The sequence below is a fragment of the Gasterosteus aculeatus genome, chromosome 21, assembly GCF_964276395.1.
Source record: "Gasterosteus aculeatus chromosome 21, fGasAcu3.hap1.1, whole genome shotgun sequence".
NCBI classification, from domain to species: Eukaryota; Metazoa; Chordata; class Actinopteri; order Perciformes; family Gasterosteidae; genus Gasterosteus; species Gasterosteus aculeatus.
In genome coordinates, this window is record NC_135708.1 from 11,845,096 (window position 1) to 11,866,957 (window position 21,862).

The window sequence follows — 21,862 nt, forward strand, 5'->3', positions numbered from 1 at the left end:
CTAATATAACTAACTGTCTTGGGTGATGCTAAATATATCACAATCTGTTGTTGAACTGCATACATCCCGCATCACAGTCAGGATTAAAATAAAACCTTGAAATGCAAATGTGTACTGTTATTATATCTCATTAACTCCCTGGTTTGGTGAAGCTTTAAATATTCAGAGCCAGAAAGAGGGAATACTATTCCTAACCCAACCACAGGTGCATCGCTTTATCTCATCCTCGTTTGTTTGTGACTATATTTAATGATATTCTAATTTTGTTGTCATTATTAAATGACGAATAATATGTTTAGCTTTTTTATCTTCATCTGTAATGTATTTATTAGTTACATTTTTTAATCACGTTACAGTTCTGATGTGTAATAATAATGTAAAGAATACTTCTTTTTTAAAATAAAGAATGCATAATGCTGCGGTTACTCTCATACCGTCGGATTGCCTCATAGACATAATTCCATGTTACTCGCTCATTGTCTGTGACTTCTCTTGCATGGTGATGCTGCACAGATCCCAACTGCGGCAAGGATGTAGCACTGCACATTAATTTCACTCATCTGTCTTCTGTGGCTTGCATCTGTTATGTATAATTCATCAAACAACTCTCTGTTGATATCCGCATATGAATTGACTTCGATATCGTGCAGCTCATGAGTTTCTACACACACACACACACACACACAGTGGCACCACAGAAGTACATCGGCGGCTCTTCTGTGTCTCTTTTCCAGAGAGCACAAAAACATTTTGCGTCCTGGACTGTTTTCAATCGTGGGTGAAAAAGGAAATGAATGAGAAAAATAAAAAAGAAATGTACCCGAAGGCTCTTAATGAGATTTTCCCGGAAGCCAACCCACCCCTCGCTGTTTTGCGTACCAATTATGGCTGGAATCTGCTGGGTCTGCTGGGCTTGATATCTGAGGTGCTGTATCTTAGCAGCAGAAAAGGCGGCTGCCTTGGCTGCCTGTGTGATAACTGCAGGCTCGATGGAACGCAAACTGACCGAGAGAAGATCAGAAAAGCAGAGGTGGTTGATTGTTTTAACCAAAAACTAGACTTGCCCCCCCCCAAAAAAATAAAAGTAACAAAGTGACGGGTACCTGGTCTTTTCCACTGTCTTTAACTAGTTCCGTTAGTCACAGTTAATTTTTTGGGATTTCATACAGATTGTGTCACATCTGCAATGTGTTACTTTGCTGCTTTTAAGGCTGAAGTTATTTCTGCTGAACCTTTTAAGCAAAACAAACCAATGCTGTTCACACATTCTGAACAAAATGCTACAATCATTTGCAAAGACAAGATACCCCTCGCTGTTGTTTGGGCCAATTAGTCTCTAAATCTGCCGGCTCCGGGCTTGTGCTAAAGATTTGCTGCGAAAGTCTTTATTTGTCAGAAAAAGACGCCCATGAAAGGGATTGAGAAAAAACAATCGCAGATTCCCAGACATGCACAGAAACCGCAGATATCACACACACACACACACACACACACACACACACACACACACACACACACACACACACACACACACACACACACGCTCACCAGCACACACCATCTCTGTCATCTCTCTCCCCCCCTGGCTTTCCCTCTGACAACTGCAGATAGACAAGATGACACATATTCTAAAACCAAGAGACAAACAAATGCCTATATAGGCAAGAGTTGCAACACAAATCCACTTTGCAGCTAGGGAACAAACTCACAAACACATAAACTGCAGACCATAATGAGCCGTTGCCAGAAAACCATGCAGTTGGGAGGCTTTAGTAGGTGCACCCCTGCTGCACTGCTACTCGTTTGCTCATGTGATATTAATCAAACCCATTTCACCTGCACGCTAGACATGGAGCGATGTCTCTGCAAAGGGACCTTTTGGCTCGGAGACGTTTTCATACTGAAAAGGACGATGCGGGTTTCTCCCAAAAATCTTGATTTTGCAGACAGAGGAAGCGAAGACAGATACCTTATTTCCACCCTCATTTCTGGTAGATGGTTAACATTAGAGTTTCAACATTTAAAAGGTCACATTTATATCACTTATTATGTTTTTTTCTCTTTATGGCATTTACCATTTAAAAATCCCTTAGTGTGCTGGGTCAGAAATAGGTCTCATTGTGTTCAGCAGCATTTTGCTGCCCCGCTCCTTGAGAAGGTCAGAGGTCAGACTTAGCTAGAGGACAGTGTCTCATGAGCTGGGAGCCATTCGGTCTCAAATCAAATACACTTCAGATGTGTGAATACGTAATTATTAGAGCGCTTGAACACCTTTTATATTTCAGTTGAAAGAGATTTTCAAAATCACCTGAATGCCTTTGTCCTTTACCTTTTCTCAGCAGGTACAACACGTGTGTTTCGCTTATTTTTATTCTGTTAGGTTAGAAAATGGAACACTGTTTTTTCAAAACAGAAATGCTAAATAATGTGGGATCAGGAGATTTAATGAAACTAATGACACAGCAGGTGTGTGTGTGTGTGTGTTCGTGTGTGGGGGAAGGGTTCGGGGGGGTTAGATCCCTTCAAGTGTTTCAAAGCGTTACATCATCTCCGGTTCTTCTCCCAAGAAAGTATTGCAACAAAACCTGTTAATTAATCTCCCTTCCACTTTGACGGGTCAGTGAAGTAGATTTTACGAACAAGACACACGCTCAAACATTTGATGCAACGCGCGGCGGTAAGACGGAAACGCATTAATGTACACTTTGATGCGTTGTATACGGCGTAGCATGTTCGGCATGTCTTGCTGTGCGGCGAATTGAATTTCCATCGGTTTTCAGTCAGGCTGTATTACTCTTCCTCCCATTACGCCACATTCGTTAAGACAGCAGGGGAACACGAGGGAGCACAGAGGCCTCCACCTGCCTCCCCAGCGGAGGCTCACCGCCCTCAGCTTCATGCCCAGCTGTGGACGCTCTTTGCGGGCCGACTGGCGGGGGGGCTCAGTGGGGACGGCACAGCGCTGCGTCTGCCTCCTGCGCGTACCGTACGTGTACTTGTGTTGCATACGAACACACAGTGAATGTATCTCCTGTGCACGCAGAAAACTTCTGCCTTGTCCTACGCCTTGTCCCTGCATGATACTGCAGCGAGAGTCCAGGGTCCTATTGAGGCCCGGTTGGAAGGAAGCAATGGTAACTATTATGATAGCATGGAGACCACCGGGCTATTGCAGGGACGAAGCAATAATGGGCCAGTAGAAGGAGGGGATTAGACTTTCAAGGGTCTACATCAAAATGCAGCCAGAAGAAGCACTGATTGTGTCTGATCAGTAATAGACAGTGAAATAGGAGTGACTTGTGTGCATCATTCAATTGAATGAGAAAGTGTGTCTAAACTCTTGACTGGTACTGTATTTTATTTCTATTCCTATTTATTTGTTACATTTTATTACTTTGTCACATGTATTAACTGTATCTCTATATTATAGATGGGCAAGATCTTGTTACCTGTGTCTTAGGGAATTTATCCCTAAGGGAATAGGGAATTTATCAATAAAACTGTAGCAGCAGCCTGTCATACATACTAATGAAGGTATATGCCATATGGCATGATTTAATAACAGTGCCCTGATATTACTCTAATCTCTTACTCCAACCAAAATCAATAATGTCATTAAATGAAAAATGGCAAACTCATAGTTATTGTCTAGTATTGCTCTGTTGACAAGCCGTGGACAGGGTAGGACAACCGAGCAGACAACGAAATTCAAACATTTGCTCAATGTAATTTCATTCAGATGTGTCTAAACTTGCTGTCAAATCAACATAACGTACATCTTCTAGCTACAGTCAATCACGTTGTTATGTTGATTATTCCTGCCTACGGATAAAATGGCCGCCGTAGCAACAGGTAAAGATGTCAGCCCCTTGGTCCTGCCTTTTCAACGCCTCCCACCTTTTGTTATTTTAAATTTTGGAAACCGAGCTGTTTGCTGTCTGACACAAATATACGATCTTGCGTGTTTCCCTTTTCTCTTACTTTCTGAAAGCGTTCAATGCATCTTTCTGCCTCCCCGTCCAATCTATCACCCACACACATGCAGCAGTAGGGGGCACAGTGAAGACGGGAGGTTAACAACTCACTGAGGTCCCATATGTCTCCTGCTGGAATAGCGGATACTAAAAGCCTGATTGTATCTCAGGCGAATGGAGGGAAAGAAATAGGAAGAATATCCTGAATGCTTTTTTTAATGAGGGACAATGGAATAGCAGGTAATCGACTTGACACAGCATCTCAGAGCATCGCATTGCTAGCAGCCACTCATTCATCATTACATTTCTATGCATTATTCCCTACACAATGCTTTGGATTTATAATGAATTGAATGTTCCGGCCTGTTTGTGTCTCTTTGTTTTGGTGGTGAGCGTGAGTCAGGATTCAGGCGGCGGTTTCTCTAAACCTCGCTCGCTTTATTCAGATCAAGCAGGCCGCTCTTTCGTCGGGCTTTTCAATTTTCATGCACGCACGTGTATGTGTGTGTGTGTGTGTGTGTGTGTGCCCATCCTGTACGCGCACACACACAGTCAGACACTAACCAGCTGCCCCGAGGCCTTTTGGCTGGTGAAAAGGGACGGAGAGCTCTATTGTTTTCTCTGTGATTCAGTTATTACATAGAGATTAGCACAGTGGAACTCTTTTCCGACACCCAAGGGCTTTGGACCCAGGGAGAGCGAGCACTGAATGGCTCTCTATCTTTTCTCTCTCTCTCTCTCTCTCTCTCTCTCTCAGTTTTCTCGGTGGTTCTATCTACCTCCATTTCACTGACAGACACGCGCATCCTTGCTCATGATGTTCCGCACTTATTCAGGCATTGCCAAACAAACAGTAGCAATTATTGTTGACACACACACACAAACACAAGCACACACGTCGTCATGCATTTGTCTGGAGGAATGTGTTCAGTGGTTGATAAGGCTGGGGGGAGGAAGGGGAGGAGGGGGACAACAGCCTCGAACAGAAATGCCAGCGCAGCAACATTTTTTTGTTTTGTACAAACAGCTTTGTGTAGACACACACACACACATTCACATTTCAGACATACAGCATCGTGTTATTATCATATTGCCGGAGATGGCTTGACACACGCTGAGCGGCGGGTGTTTTTGCAGAAAACAAAAAAATGTTTTAGAGAGAATTTAGATGATTTGCATTACGAAACAGCGAGCGTCATAGATTACAGATGTGGCGTTTGTAGCAGTGGTGTTCTCTGCGTTGAAGACGATTGTCTACAAAAGAGACAGGACGGCAATAGCACATGAAAGCAACGTAGAGAGAGCGAGAGAAAGAGAGAGAGCGAGAGAGGAGAGCGGGTGGGTAAGAGAGCAAAGAAGACCCTCAAACGATCGGAGCGATGGAGGGAGGCGCAGCGATAGCGACAGAAGAAAGGGAAGGGAGGTAGTTCAGAGGAGGATGACGTCATCGTGAAAGGACTGAGGCTGCTCAGTCCCAGTGGGATCTCCCTTCCTCTGACAGATCCACGGCATCACGGTGCGATCAAAGACTACCACCGAGAAGAGTTTCAGCTGCGCACAGCTGGAGGAGCATAAAAAGATAACATCCCTGCCGATCACGGCGTTTCTAGCGCGCTTTCTACTTTCTCTATGTCTTAGATGCATACAGTATACGTACTTGACGAATTAATGAAGTGTAAATTCAAGGAACTTCTATCTATACAACTAGCAGCGGGATTCATTAAATGAACTGAATTGCTGATGATTGTATTGAGGGATTCAACAAGAACATGAATCTTCCCTTACGTAATTTGCATCCACTGTAAAATTGTTCCTGTTTTGCTGACTTGCAATTGTGAATCATAAATCTTAAAGAGGTGAATCATTTACCTAATACACATCCACGCCTTCTTCTTTTTGTATTCAGTTGAGTTGGTTCTATGGATCTGGCTGGTTTATCACAGTTCTTACAGTTCACTTAGAGGTGATTTCATAGCCATGTAACATGCACTACAGATGGCAGTGTGCACGTGTGTATGCAAGTTAGTGTTTGTTTTGTGTCCTGTCCGCCTGTCATCCCGTGTATACGGAGTTGGATGTGTGTTTCTGTACATTGTGGCTCTATAGGTTTCATACTTGGGAGGGGCCACTTGAATTAATTTACTTCGTCGGATTCAACCTAGAGGTAGTGTGTATACATAGTGCACATATAGATGTTTTTAGTTTATAAAACCAATCCTGTAACATTTTTAGATACCGTGTGTAGGTTTGGGCGAGTACATATACAAGCAGCCTTTGAAACTCACATGGTTATCAGACTGCAGGAGTCTTTTTCTCCGCCTTCCTCCCCTTCTTTTATTTATTTATTTATTTTCTTCCGTCCCTGGCTCTTCTCGTATCTCCTCCCTCTTTGTCTCTTCATCCATCCAGCTTGTTTAGAATACTGACCTGTCTGTTTTGATCTCACACAAGTAGACCTCTTACTTATTTACCTGCAGTGAAAAGCAAAGCAGAAGAAAAACAACATGAAGCGATCTCAGAAGGAGGCTGAAATGAGTGCAGATTGAATCGTAAAATACTTGCGTATCATCTATTAATATGCAGTATGTTTTCTTTGTTCCTTTATCTCATTCTCTCTTTAGGCCCTGCACGCTTTCATTATATCACAGACCGACTAAGGCCTGCTGCCTCAAAGATAACAGCCAACTAAATGTTGGCCCCCACCTCCTCGGGATGCCAATCACAGCGTTATTTACAAGACAGCTTGTGATGACTATTGCGGTCAAGGTTATCGCGTGAGCCCGGTGTGCCCTCATTGCTCTCTGTCTGTGTAACGTCGTACTCTGTCACCCCACCCACCCCCCGATCCCCCTCCTCTTCCTCACCGCCTCTTTCAAACACGCTTTCCTTCCACCTGTCTGCGAGTGCACGCTATGCCCAACTCCAAACTCAGATTACAATAGTGCAGAAAAGAGTGAACGATGACCTGTGAATTCCAAGCACTGAGTGATAACGTGCCCATATTGTATTTAATACTTTATAATTTGACTGTATCGGAGGGGGAGACAAAGAGGAAACGGCCGAGGATAGATTAATACTTCCTAGTTACAGCTTCAGTTAATAATAACAAATAGGAAGTGTGATCCTGAACGTCTTTCCTCTTTGCATAGTGCTTTATTCATTATATCAAAGGCAGAGGCTTATTTTAAATACCTCTGTCTCATGAGCACAAGGGGAAAAAAAACAGTGGGGAAGCAGTGTGTTTCAGCACCGCGGACAGCTCCATAGCTGGTGTCCACAGTTATCTTTGGAGATTTTATACCCATCGTTGGATTCAACAGCCGAAATTCCACTACAGGGTCTCAAAGAGCCAAAGCACACTCATTATTAATGTCAATCAGTTTCCCAAATAGCAAAGTTCATTTTGGAACCAGTGGCCCCGCAGCTGTGAAGCCAGACTCGCCTCTCAATTACACTAATGAACTTTCTTTTGAACTGCTTAGGGTGGCCTCAGTGTGAACACGCCACATTTGGCTGTGCTTTTGGGCAAGGGGGGCCCCCTAATGATGCTTAATTTTATTTCATTGGGGCCAGCTGGATCTTGCAAGACCTGAGGCATGGAAATAATATATCTGACAGAAACACAAACCCACTATCAGATTCAACTAAATGTAATAATTCCCTGTGTATCTATGACAGAATGAAAGAAATCATAAAAATGTAGATTGTTGCAGTATACATGGAAAGAAAGAAAGAAATAAGTGCAGAAGATGCTGGGGAGCGTCCTAATGGCCACTGTATAATTAGGATAATTATAAAGTAAGCGCAGCAGGGTCATGCTTGCCATGTTCTCTATGGCTTGCTAACAACCTTAACAGGACCTGTAGCTTCTGAAAATATGTAGGAAAAAGTTTTACTCTTAAACATCTGCCCATGAAATGCATATAGAAAACTATGACATGCTGCCCAGTCCCTCCATTCCTTGCATTCACAAATGTCCAAAGGTTTGCAATGCATATTGTTGTGTCCCCTGACAGCCAGGAAAATTTTTCTGAGACATAGAGGAAGCTTTTAGTGATTAAAAAGAAACAGTGAGAGCCATGAGTAGCCTTCCCTCGGGCGGCTGCTGGATGTTAGCATTAACTCCTCTGTCTTTCTTACAAGACGGACTATATTTCCATTGCTATAAATGGATTTGGGAATAGCTCACATCATTATATGCATGCGTTTGTGTGCCTCAGGGAACGCACAGTCTCTTAGCATATGAAATATGTTCTTGCTCATGAAATATGCCATTGTAAGTAGTGTGCTTCCTGTTCTTTCACAATACATTTATAATAAATGAAACTTTGGGAACAATCCACACAGACACGTATACGGCAGGCGGACATATATATTTAAGGGAGAGATCATCATCACATGCTCTTTCTTTACAGTAGCGAGGACGCACGTCAATAAACAGAAATAGAGGAGCGGGATGGACTAACGCCTGGCCTCCTGGCTGACAGACTGACCGATGTCGAGACAAGTGATCCCGGGTGATGAAATGACTCCGAGCTAATACAGAAGCACCGGGCAGCACCACTGAACCATGTCACACGGATCATTCACTCAGTTAAGTGTGACAAATGCGAATGGGTTGGAAAAACTAGCCCGACTTCAAGGTAGCTCAATCAACAATACATTTTCTACAGGATATACATCTCACTACTGTACCCTGTCTCACAAAAGGTTATGTTCATTAAAGGAATATGACCCTGACACTTATTGTCTCAAACACAACCTTGTTATAGCTCCTTAGCCTCCTCCGTGGAGAAAGCAGGTTGTCAGGCTGCAAGGAAAAGAGTTTGTTTCTATCCTGTGGGCGTGTGTGTACTTGGCAGCATACTGATTATAAGGAGATTATCAGGTGCACATTGTTCTGACAGGTGTGAAGGGAGTCAAAAGGAGGTGTGAGACAAAAGTTGAGACTGAGGAGAGGAAATGTCTGCTTTCCTCCAGCCATCTCTCCTTCATGCTCCTTTTATCTTATTTGTACCCGTTCATCTTCTGTCCAACCACTTCTTTGGTTCCTTATCCAGCTGATCATTTAACCTCTCTGCGTCGCTTACTCTATTATTTTCTACACGTTGTCTCCATCCCGGCTTACGTTACCTTCCACTTCCTGGCAGTTCCCCCGACTTGGATTTCAGAGGTTGAGGTGGCCTCGCTGCCAAGGTGCCTTCCTGAAAGCTCAGTCTCTGGGAGGCGATCCTCTGTCTGTCCGTATGTACGCCCACTCTTTCTTCTTCTCTTCCCATCCTCCTTCTGCCAAAACTTCAGGGAAGAAAGTCTACAAGATCTTGTGGCAGGAAAAAGTTTGAAGGATTTCTATAGGACCCTTGATTCTCTGGTTTCTCTGACTGTTGAAGTAGATATTTCTGACTTTGTATGCAGATGATTACTACTGCATGTCTTCAAACCCAGCAGCCAATCTAGGTCAACCATCTCGCTGCTTCCCAACTGACAGACTGAGCTATGTGCATACCGTGTATATGTGTGTGTATATGTGTGTGTGTGTGTGTGTGTGTGTGTGTGTGCACTGCATTCAGTGCTTCAAGCTACAAAAACAACAACAGAAAATGAAAACATATTTGCCTTTTCTCCACTAAGAGAAACCTATTGAATATACATGTTTGCAACAGAGGACTTAAAAGTAATACAGTAGATTACTTCATAGAAATGCTATAGTAGTAATAGCTGGCGGTATCGACAGGAATAATCAATGTCTCTGTCTCTGTTGACTGCTAACACTGGGGCTTTTGAAAGCGAGAAAAACAGGCCTGAGGCATTATATCACAGTTGTCTGTGAGCAGCATCCTGAATCAGTGCAGCTGCTGGATCCATGAACCACACCCACCTCCAGTCTCACTCTGTGCTCCTGGATCGCCTCTTCTGGGGTTTTCTTTAGTTTGTTTATTTCTCAGAGGGAATATATGCCTGACAAACTGTCAGTGTTCATTTTCAAGACATCGGTTGGACAATTTTGTACCATTTAGACTGTGACTGCATGAGAACTAATGCTTCAAATACACATGCATGCCAATATACTGTGTATATTTACATACATAATGACTCATATACAGATATATATATATATATATATATATATATGCTGTACATAAATGATTTATCAGTGAAATCAAGAATTTAATTTGTCAATCCTGTACAAGGTCAAAACCAACATGAATGCTATTTGTTGAAACATCCCTTTTTGCATCTCTCACGCCGTAACAATTCTGTTTCTATTTTTACTTGTGGGTGTGTCTGCATATTTAAACATGTAGATGCTCACGCACAGTGAGCTGTGATGTGGTGCGCATGTTCGCATCTATGTTTCTCCACATGAATGTGACACAAAGCCTCCCCATCTCTTCGCAGCGCTAACTGAATAATGCATTATTCAGAGTTTAATATTAGACTTTACATGGAGGTAAATTGGAGCTATCAATCATTCAACATTCATATGTAGCAGACTTTGGAAAGCATTTATGAAAAGGCATAACCGGGTTTGGAAATAAGGAGCAATTGGCCGGGGAAATTGCGTGTGTGAATTTTAATTATAATTTCTGCCTCTTTCCGGCTTTGCCCTTAGTCTGATGACATTAGGATTATTAGCCGTATGTTTGGGACAATTATTCTTTGAACTCTTGAGGAGGCCGATGAGTTGCAATCAAAAAGCAGAAAGTCAGACATCTTTCAAATTCCAATTTACACGTCTCTCATTTGAGAGTTTTAGAAACGGCATCGGATGACTGTTTCATTTTCCTCTATTTTAATGAAGCATAATGCTTAACCACAATAGATCGCGACTTGGACTCAGTGGAATGCATCATCAACAGCTGCGTCGCTGCGATCAGGTGCATGTGTGGGTCTTTTTCTGCGGGTTTCAATAGACACACCATCGGACATCCTAATTGTCAGAGAGCGGCTTTGCCTCATCAGGTGGTCTGATATGCCTCAATAGCCATCACGAAGCGCTATCTTAAAAATATTTGTGTTTTGAAAAGTCACAGTGTATCGGCTCCTGTGAGGCCAATTTAAGCATGTCAAAGGAAATACTGACTGAATACTGACAGTGCACAACAAGATTTCTCGTGGGTTTTCTCAATAGAGCTGGTCCTCAGAGAGTGAAAGGGTTGAGCTCATGAACCAACGCTGAATTCTAACTAGTTCCCAACTTATTGGATATTTGTTTTATACGTATTGATGCCTGAAGCAGTAGTGTTGATGATGTTTTCTACAGAGGTTGGACTTCAGAATCAGCGTATGATACTACTTGTGTATGGCAAGTCGCAGAGTATTTGATAGTAAATAAATCGCCTTTGAGCGTGCCCCAGTCGTTTGCCTTACGTCCGCTGTCCTGCGCTGCTTTCATGTGGCGGATGGAGCGGATGAGGAGCTCCAGACCGACTGCGGAAACGTAGCAGCCGCCCTCTGACTCCCCCTGAAGCTAAACGCTGTTAGCTGTGATGACACGCGGTGTAGTTGGCACTGTTAGTGCACAGTTAACTTTGAGCTGCCGCCTCACAGTTGCCATGATAGCTCACAAAAGGTAAAATAAATGCTCCCTATCTTTTGTAGTGCGTCTTTTTAAACCAAATTAATGTTAATACAAAAGGACACTTTTTTTTGTCAAAATTGATGACAATGTGTGCGATATTCTCTCCCTCTTTTTTTCTCCTTAATCTAACATAATTTGTACTTAAAAAAATGTTCTCAATTCTATCTGGCCCTGAAAAACAGCAACATTTGTGAAAAACGCATATTAAAAGTCAGAAAAAAAACAGTTTAATGCATAAATATAAAAAATCCCCCAAAGTTATTTTGTAAATAACACACGTAAAACCATTAATCAGCTACTCTGCATTCTTTGACTGAATAAAAGATGTTCTTTTCAATGAACTATTCCCAACTGGCCAGAGCGGCATGTTTGTCGAAGTTCCTTCCTTGATTGTAGTTTTGGCCTTTAGCCAAGGTTAAGAAAACCAGTCTAATCACTAAATGGAGTCCTTCTCTGGATCGATTGGATGGCTGCAGCTCTTAAGCAGCTCAGCAAATAATGTTGTGCTGGCTTAAACAAGACCGCAACATTTGTGAGTTCTCTGCATTGACAGATTATGCAATGGATTTATGTCTTATTAATGTATTTTTTCATGCCATGTTTCTTCGTCATACAATCTATGGAAAAAGTTGGACAGTTTCCATTTCAATACCGTCTTTTGCACAAAGTAAAGATTTGATGAATAAATAAATTAAAAAATGACTGCAGAGTGAAAAATAATTGTAAAATGAATGAAATGATTGTTCAAATTATTATATTCTGCAGGAGGACTCAACCACATTTTTCATCCCTAAAGAACTTCTCTTTGTGGCTATACGAAGAGAAGGAAGTTCATCACAATTTGTTCAAACCGAGATTACATTGCAAAGCCTTGTTAGTATTTCATCAGTGTCATTTCATGTGAAGGGGAAAAGCTTTGACCTCGCAGACACGCTCAGGCCACTGGCCTCTTTATGACGCAATACTTAGTGTGGATGGAACAGGAGATATGATTAAAAGAGACAAAGTAAGAAGAAATCGTTGATCATTTTGTGATCATTATTTCATTATTTTGATTCGCAGATATTACAGAAGCCGTCAAGAAGATGAATCCCTGGCACGGTAATTTGAACTGGTCACTCCTTTTATTGAGGAGGAAATAAAATCTTTTGTTCCTCCAACACAAAAGATCAACGTTAATGATCTTCATGTTCATGGGAAACACAGATTCTTGCAATCTTTTAGATGTGAAAAAGTAAAAGTTAGAAGAGAAAAAGAAGGAAGAAAAGAAAAGAGGATAAAAAAAGAAGGCGAGGTCAGACGGGGAGAAGCAGGGCAGCGTATCCGAGCCAACAGGGCTTGCAGTCCGACAGCTGACGGGTCACATTGTAGAGCGAAAGGACACCTCGTTGAACCTCAGAGGAAAGTGTGTGCGCTTGTGCGTGTGTGTTTTTTGGCAAGCACGCACATGTTTGTGTAAGGTGCGTTCAAGCGGAAGGGGGGCAGGTGTGGAGGCCTGTCGGGTCACGGTGTGAGCACGGGTCAGAGGTGCCCTCGCTGCCAAATCCTATGATTCAAGGTGTGAGTCACCTCTGTGTTTGTACCAACATGTGCGTGTCTTTGCATGCATGTGGAGCAGAAGCGCTTTGGATAGGCTCTTTTCACAGCATCCATTTTGACAGGTCATTGCAGGGTCAACACAGGTGTAACTGATTTAAATTATTTTGGTCCTTTTCTATTTAGTGTGTCAGAGCCACTGCAGTAAGCCCGGGTCCACCCTGAAGAAATACCTGAGTTTAACCTGCAATGGCATGTCGGACAGGCTGCTTTAAAGTGGACCTATTGTGAACAGACGGTAAATTTTGATTCCAAACCTCGTAACGATCTGTAATTTAAGCCTTAGGCCAAAATTCCCACCACTCCAAAACCCTGAGCCAATATATCTACATTTATTATAATGAGCCTTCGGATTGGTTTATTAATGATATTTGACTAAATAGTAATGAAAGGCATAAAACATATTCTTTTAAACCCAAGTTAACCCTAATTAGAGTTCTGCTGTTGGCTAATCTGATCCGATACTCAACCTTATTGTTGATTACATATATCATCCATCCATAAATGAGGCCTACCTTATTCATAATGTGCTCCATGAGCAAACACAATAAACAATGCATCAAAATATACCCAGATTGACCCAATCCTTTACTTTATCCACCAGTACATAACCCACAGTGCAATGATAATGGCAGCACGATTTAACTAAAGCTGTTTTCAAATTGAAAATATGTAGAATGCAAAACTATAGAAATACAAATAAAATGAATCAGTGATGCAGTCGGTTGATAACGGCTTGAAAAAAAAAAAACGATTTGTTGACCAGTTATTATGGTATATAATAAGATAAGGTTTAAGATAATGTTTCGATTACCGTCGTCCTTCACGGTTGAGTTGTTGTTGAGCCTGAAAATAAAACACAAGTCTGCTGTTTTCTTTTTCTTTTTTACACTTCTTGTTCTCTGTCAAACGCTGGGATCTCTACAATAACTTTGCCTGAGTTTTTCATGTCTTACCGAGGCCTCACCCAAACGAAGCGTCAGCCCATCGTTCCTGATCCGTCCAACGCGATGCTGTGCACTACTCACCTCACTAACCCTGCAGGACGTAACACTTCTATCCAATAGTAACTCAGCTGTGCCGGCCGACTAACCCAGGAAGAACACTTGGTTGGCTTTGGGATTATCTCTGAAGCAGCTAGTGTACAGGGAGCCAATTTATGCTCTTTTCTGAACTAAGCACCTGTGTGGACACTAATCACCGAAGGTTTGCTCGGATAATATTAGCTGGCTTTTACAGACGATAAGCGGTTCACTCAATTATGCGCATTATTCTATGCAGAGGCTCAAAAATGGGATCAATATTTTTCTCTTTCTTTTTGCGATTATGGTGATTCAGACTTTGGCTGTAGGAATTGACTTCCCATAATCCTTCACCCCTTGCTTTCTTCACAACATGTATCAGTTGTGAATATTCTCCATATTGTGAATATAGTGTCAGAAAGCCTTGGAATGTGTTGTGTGATGATCCACCTCCTCTGTGTCACTTGGAGAGCACTACTGAATGAGCTTTTCCTCTGCATGTTGCAGCGTTAAACAGACAAAACACACAAGCAGGTTTAATAGCGGCTGCATTTCATTTCGGTGTGACAATGCAGGCTCTGTGGCATCGTGCACGCTGGCATACTGCCATTGCTTACTGACACAGTAAAATGGAGTGACGCCCTTCACATGTTATTAGTCACACCTGTGATTTTCCTACAATGACAAAGGTCTGTTGTGTGTATTTCCAAACACTGCTGGGTCCGAGAGCCACGCCGAAACTGCCAAGGAGCGAGGGGATTAAATTATCGATGGAGCATTGGTTCATTCGCCGCTTTGCCGGAGGTGATGCTGAGGCGAGTCTTTCCTTTTCCCTCCAACTTGTGTATTTGGCTCCTTCAAGACAATGGCAGCGGTCCAGCTGGTGTGATACGGTCTTTGCTGGGGTTCCGGTTGCTCAGGAGCCAAACTCCGGTGACTCATCTCCACTCAGGAGGGGAGATGCCAGACACAGTCGCGGCGTTTGTCAGCGAGAGTGAAAATAACCATCTGCGGGCCGTCTCGCTAGCATCTTTTATTTACCGACACCACCCTGTCTGGCCTGCCGTCTGTCTGCTGGCTGGCCGACTGGCTGATAAACTGACTGGATGTTTGATTTGCAGTCTCTCTGCATAACTCACGGACTTTGAAAGCCGACTTGCTAATGGCTCCGATGCGTCTTATTGGCTCTAATTGACATTTACTGTAAATATAAAGAAAGCTTAAAGTGTGAAACGCTAATAAAATATATTTAGACTACATTTGCAATACAGACCTATGAGTGCTTTCAGAATAAGTAGCTGGCCCAGCTTTGGATCTCCCCATCAAACCTGAGAAGTTCAAAGTGAAAAGACTCGAGGTAAATTGCAAAGTAAGAGACTCTATTTTCAAATCTCACTCTCAATCAGTTCATTATTCAGTGTTGCAGAAGCCGGGGCTGTATTGACAAAATTCCATCCCCACGGTCTATAAAAACCTTTCTCAGACTTTTTTTATCTCGCTTTCTTTCCCTGCGCTCAGACAGAAAAAAAGGTACATCGTTCTTTTTTTATTGATCATTCAAAACTATTCCAATTAATGACCAAGAAGCACATTTTAAATTTAATGAATGGCTCCATTTAGAAGAGTCATATGATTAATCTGTCACCTGCAGTGCATCCATTTCTAATGAGGACTTTTAGCAAAGAATAAAGAAATATGCATTCATACAGCACTGATATTAATGTGTTGCAGTTGGTGAGCTGGTGTTCGATGAGGTTTGAAGATCCAAATGTTGTGCCTTTTTTTTTTTCAGTCTCACTTCTTTGAAATGAACCAGTCAGAGACACGCACCATTTCTCCGCTATCCTGAATAAAGTAATTAAAATTGTGATAAGTGGGGCGTCACATTTTAATGAGTCTACCAGGACCTCTGTTTGTGAAGTGACATACTGGCAGGGACACAGGTGAGAAGTGTGATGCGTTGTGTGTTGCACACTAATTGGTGTATTTGTTTAACCCAGCCTTTGGTATTCAGTCAAGTGGCAGATCTAGAAAAATATTCATGGGGTGGCACACAAGAGTGTGCCATAAATACTTTGAGAAAGGGACAAGGGACGCTTTCACGCGTTGTGTTCAAGTAACGGCAGCAGTTGTGATCGGCCTCTTTGCAAAAGATTCCTCGCACATTCACAGACTGACGGTTTCCAAGCAGCGTCTCAAATCTGCTGTGGCGAATATGATTACATCACATGTATCTCTTCAACGGTGTTGTTGAGCTGGATATGATCTCACAAGAGCCAAATAAAACAAATACCCGTGTTGTCTGCCTACCTGAGCTGTGATTGCAGCTCTACCTCTAGGAACGTATTAATACGTCAGCTTCCAGTTGACATTTGTTCAGGGCTTTAAAACAGCTGTTGCCTTTTGGCCTTTTATTGTTATACTGCTTAAAACTCCAGCTTCATTGTTGTTCTTCTCCGCGTTGCTTTCTTCTCTATTAGCAATGCCGGTGCCGGAGCAGCCCGTGGAGCAGGAGAAGGGGGCCGCGGTCGCCCCCGTGATGCCGGCCTCCAACGGAGACAGATCTGAGACGGAGACAACGTCCTCCATCCTCGCCTCTGTGAAAGAGCAGGTAGGAGCCCTCCGACATGCATTGTGCCAAACCCGTATTGTGTTTAACTTTGATAAGAAAGGTGCTTTTTTTTGTTGCTTTGGGTTCGTTGGCCCAACAGCTTGCCGTGAGGAGGTTGTCACTGTTATTTGTGGGGAAAAAAAGACACTTGGCTGCGTTGAAGTAATTAAAGAAACCAACGATTGATTACTGCCAGGGGAATACGAGAGCGTAATGGATGGAAATGATGGAGATGTACTGCTGTAGCCGAGCAGACGTAATTGAAAAAGTCATTAAGATTGAGGCAATTACCCGACGTTGGTACTGCAGGAAGCTGCGGCGCTGCAAGAGGTCACGCAGAGTCGTGGTGCTTTGGGCTTAAAGGGTGGCGAGAGGGCAGCAAAGCAGGACGTAGAGACGGCGGAGAAGGAAGGGCGGATATGAAGGGAGGAGTTTGGTTGCTGTGCAAGGAAACAATGGTTTTAATGTTTTTCATTGGAAGCTTCCCACTAATTCAATTACTGATTTTGTGTTTAACCTTGGACTTGGATTCCTTTGTCTAATGGATTTCGATTCTATTTGGATTCAGCTCATCATCGAATACAAAACGTAATAGATTTATCATCTACATTGACTCTGAAGTTGCCCTTTATTTAATACCGCATAATTTTTCATTTACCCATACCAGCCAAAGGACATTTGCTGATGGAAATTTTTTTTTTCCTTTTTTTCTGAATTTTTTTTTTTTCGCAAATGGCTTCCATTTGTGTGTGTGTGTGTGTGTGTGTGTGTGTGTGTGTGTGTGTGTGTGTGTTTTTCAATGCTCATACATGACTGAATCACTGAACCGTGCAGGGTTTACTGCACGTACTCTGGACCAGTTTTGAACCCGCAGACGTCTCCCTCCTGCTGGGAGAGTACTGACGTTACCCAAAAGGAAACAAATCACAGACATGTAGCCACCGTTAAACCCTGTTTTTTTCTGCTGCAGTTCCACAGCTCTAAAAACTACTCCCTTCAAAATGAGATCCTTGTTCAGTCATCAACAGGCAACAGGAATGCCTTTGCACCCGGTGTTTTCAACACCGGGTGCAAACCGTTGTTGAAAACACCGGGTTACTACTTGAATACTTGAATAAAGTATTTTTCCCTTTTCTTCTTTAAGATCCCTGAATTTTTAAAGCGAACCAGATTTACTTAGATCCATTCAGCTTCGTTGATGAACACCATACCAATGCAACAAGTAGCCAAGTAGGTGAAAAAATAACCATATTTGTGACCACATTGCTCCTCAATCCAAATATTAGATGTCTTTCAATGCATGCAGGAATTCGAAGGCGGCTGCCTCGGTAATATTTCATCCGGCCTCCAGCTCTGACGGGTGTCTTAATGGGAGACACTGCTTTCTAACCAACGTTGCTCTTGATGGATTTCTGCCATACATCTGCATCGTCGTGCCGTTGTCGTGGCGCTGCATCGTAATTAGAGGAACGTACCCCCAAAACTGCCACAGAAAAAAAATAAGCTCTCTGTTTTTGGCTGCACTGCAGGAAAGCAGAAGCGGAAGAATTATTCTTTCAAAATGATCGTGCACCACAAAAAGACGTAACTGTTGGTAACGTCTTTAGAAATCCCTTCGAAATCCATGTTTTTGGAAATATGTTTTTGACATTTGAATCCCATTGACTCACCATATATATTTCATCTTCATATCAGTGTGATCATACTCTCCTGTATGAATGGTACCATTGTCATTTTTCCTTCTCCCTGTAGCAGCTGGATATGGGGCACATTCGTGGCTATATCAGCAAAAGACAGTGTCTACTGATACTGTGACAAAATATAAATGGCTCGACAGTAACTAAATTAACATGTTAGACGCACCAATTTGAAACTGGTAATTCAAGAGATCAGAAGCTAAAAAAATCTAATTTTTCCACCACTAGTAGACATATTGATATGACATTAGTTCCGTTTTTAGTCTAAACATTCAATTTCATCAAATTAATAATTGCAAACAAGCATGTGCTTTTTATCGGGTTCCATTAACCTTTATTAAACTCAATTCAAACATTATTATATTTCCCCAAATGCCATCATCTGGCAAATATTTCTTTACCCTAGTTGGTAGAATTTCAAAGGGACAGAGTGTCTTCTACCGTCTCCCCCCAACTGCCCTCCGTATTATCATTATTTTTGTTTCGTCTTGTATTTTTGTTGTTTTTCTATCAGCAGATCTGTAACATAGAACATATTTCTAAGCAGTGTGCAATAGATGCATGATGCAAATGTGTGATGAAAGATTTACTCTAAATATAGCTCTCGCATCTCCAGTCCAGGTGTGTATGCATGAGTGTGTGTGTGTGTGTGTGTCTCCCTGCAGATTGCTCCAGTAACCCAGCAGGCTTACTCCCTTTGCGGCACATCATCCTTCCTAACACACACCTCTCTCCACGATTACGTACCATCGAGGATACACACGTGGCTTGGATTCTATTTAGTGGACGCCATCTGTCTGCTTGAGTGTGTGTGTGTGTGTGTGTGTGTGTGTGTGTGTGTGTGTGGGGGGGGGGGGGGGGGGGGGGGGGTCCGTGTACATGTGTTTCTGGTGGTTAAGTAAAAAGTTACGTTCAATATGTTCAGAAATAATCGCCAACCAGCTCTGTTAGTCCTGCCGTCTATTGTATTATTTTTTAAATGTGACACAATTACGAAGATCGTCAGTTTTGCAATGAATTCATGAAAAGATCACCAAAGGCCGTGTGTGACACCTTTCCAAGCGCTAAAAAGAGATAGAAAAAGAAAGTAAAAGTAAGTAAGGCCTTGCAGGTTAAAGTGACAGTAAATCAATACGTGTTAAACATAAGTGCTCTAAATGCTGATTGTAATACATGTATATTTTTCCTTTTTATCTGAACTTAGAAATTTCCTTCCCTGTGACCATATTTTACATAATGGTTAGTGATTTGTGTTTATTCACAATGAAGAAAGCAAACACTGCCTTGATTAAAAACACAAGGACACAATACCACCGTTTCCTACTTTGCCATTTTACTTTGAAAAGGAAATACACTTCCAGATATTCGACTGCACATGTGTCAAACCCGCAGCAAGTGCTGCAACGACCCCAACGGAGAGTGGCTGCACTTGCTCGAAGGGCAATAGAACCGGAGCTCCAATCTGTGCTGCTGGAGAAAAAAGATGACGAGAGTGGAGAAGGAGACAGTCGTTATGAGTGAAAACGGAGCGATTACACTTGAGAAACATTTGAAATTCACCTGTTGGATCAAAAGGCCAGTTATACAAGTAATAAAATACATCTAAATACATTCATACCCCTGAAAAATTCCATGCATGTGAATGAAAAGGTAAACATCTAGATTGAGCAATCTTGATTTATATCGCACAATTTAATTGATACGTAATTTACTGTATCTACAAGATGTATTTTTTGGGGTCAAGACGCCATTTAACCTGCGGTTTCTTCTTTTGATCCATGGGCTGATCTAGAAAAAAGACGCCATGTTTATCTACATACATTAACAGGTTTAACAGTCGAAAATGTACTGCTTTTGATGAGTCGAGCTGGGACGTCCTCTTCTGCAGCTCGTTCCCTCCACTGGTCCCAAATGCTCCTCTGGGATATGCACTCTTTTAGCTATGCAAATGTTTTGCAGCACATCTGTTGCAAAAACTATGGTGCATGCCGTCTCTCGCTCCACCCTGACCTCACTGTCGAAGGACCGGAATAAAATATATGCAGCAGCTACGCATCGTCTCACAACATTAGCCTCTGATGACCAGTTTAAATGAACCTAAACATAAGCCACGCACGACTGCACTCGAGAACTCAATGATTGACCCTAAATGCGGGTACTATACCGGCCACAAATTCCATGCTTTCTGGCTTTAGAAAATCTAAAATGTGACTCCATCCAACTACAGGTAATTTAGGAGACAATGCATACCATTTGATTTGATCACAAATACAGATGCGCATGTCTGTTTGGTGGAAGCCTGACAAAGCTGCAGAATATGCTACAGGAAGGGTTGCTAGACGTTGCCAATATTTGAGTTTGTCTCAAATCGCAGTTTGGCATCTCAAAAGACTTTACAGGCCCTTGCGTTTGCAAAGAGAGGAGAGAAACTATATATATAACGTCATCAGGATCACTAAAAGAATCGTGAGGATGAGTGAATTTAATGAACTATTATTAGGTACAAAGCAACTTACTGCATGACAGGTAACGACTGAAACTAGATTCAGGAGGAGGAGGCTTTCTCCTAAATTCTGCATCTCCGGGGTACCACTGAATTTACCAAAGTCAAATCCATTGGCAAAGAATCAAAGAAATTGAAATAAACAAAGATGGTGATGACTCTTCCCTTAATTAAAGCAATTCTGTGCTGAAAAGAAAAACAAAGAGTTCTCTATTTCTAAATGCAGCTTCTTGTTAGGCAAGCATGCTCAGGCGTAGCACTACATCGGGCGTTACCCACATTTTATGGCCAGCCTAGTCGTACAACCTGCTTTAGGTTTAACTATCTGGATGATGGCTGGTTGTCTGCGCACTACTGTCCTCATCCCAGCTACCCCCGTCCATCGGACCAAACCCTAGAACGTACTGCTCGTATTTACACATCTCTCATTTCATTATGCTGTACTATGATATTAACGACATACCGCACACTGAGCTACCAGTTTAAAGTCCACAAAGGGGATGAGTTAAACGAATGCAGAATATTGTCGGAAAGCTCGACAGGAAATGTGCTTTATGCTAAATCTCCGCAATATCAGTTAAATGTTAACTGGCTTCTTAGATTTTCATATCCAACAGTTTCTGTGATGCAGTTTAGCCATTCGGGTTTCTTCTGATACTTTGCACTTTGTTGCATCAGTTCTTGCCTCCGGAAAGCTCCACAGAGACCAATTTAACCGCTGCTGATTTGCCATACAATCTATCAGTCTTCTGCATATTTCCATTTAGCTGAAGTTAATGTCCTGCTCTTTTTTCAGAACAAGCCTCTGCAATTTAACCTTTTCTCTTGCTAAATTATAACCTGCATCTAGTTCATGTTCTGCCTTATCCCCGACTGA

The 21,862-nt window shown here is 42.3% G+C and overlaps 1 protein-coding gene across 7 annotated transcripts in view; it reads left to right on the forward strand.

Annotated features, from left to right (window-relative positions):
• Nucleotides 1–21,862, forward strand: part of ctnnd2a (catenin (cadherin-associated protein), delta 2a) — a 195,364-nt gene that overhangs the window by 8,382 nt on the left and 165,120 nt on the right. For all 7 annotated transcript variants that reach the window (XM_078095732.1, XM_078095734.1, XM_078095735.1 and 4 more), the window contains exon 2: nucleotides 16,655–16,785. In XM_078095732.1, the coding sequence (XP_077951858.1) occupies nucleotides 16,657–16,785 (129 nt within the window). In that variant the 5' untranslated portion in view covers nucleotides 16,655–16,656. The remainder of the gene's footprint in view (nucleotides 1–16,654; nucleotides 16,786–21,862) is intronic.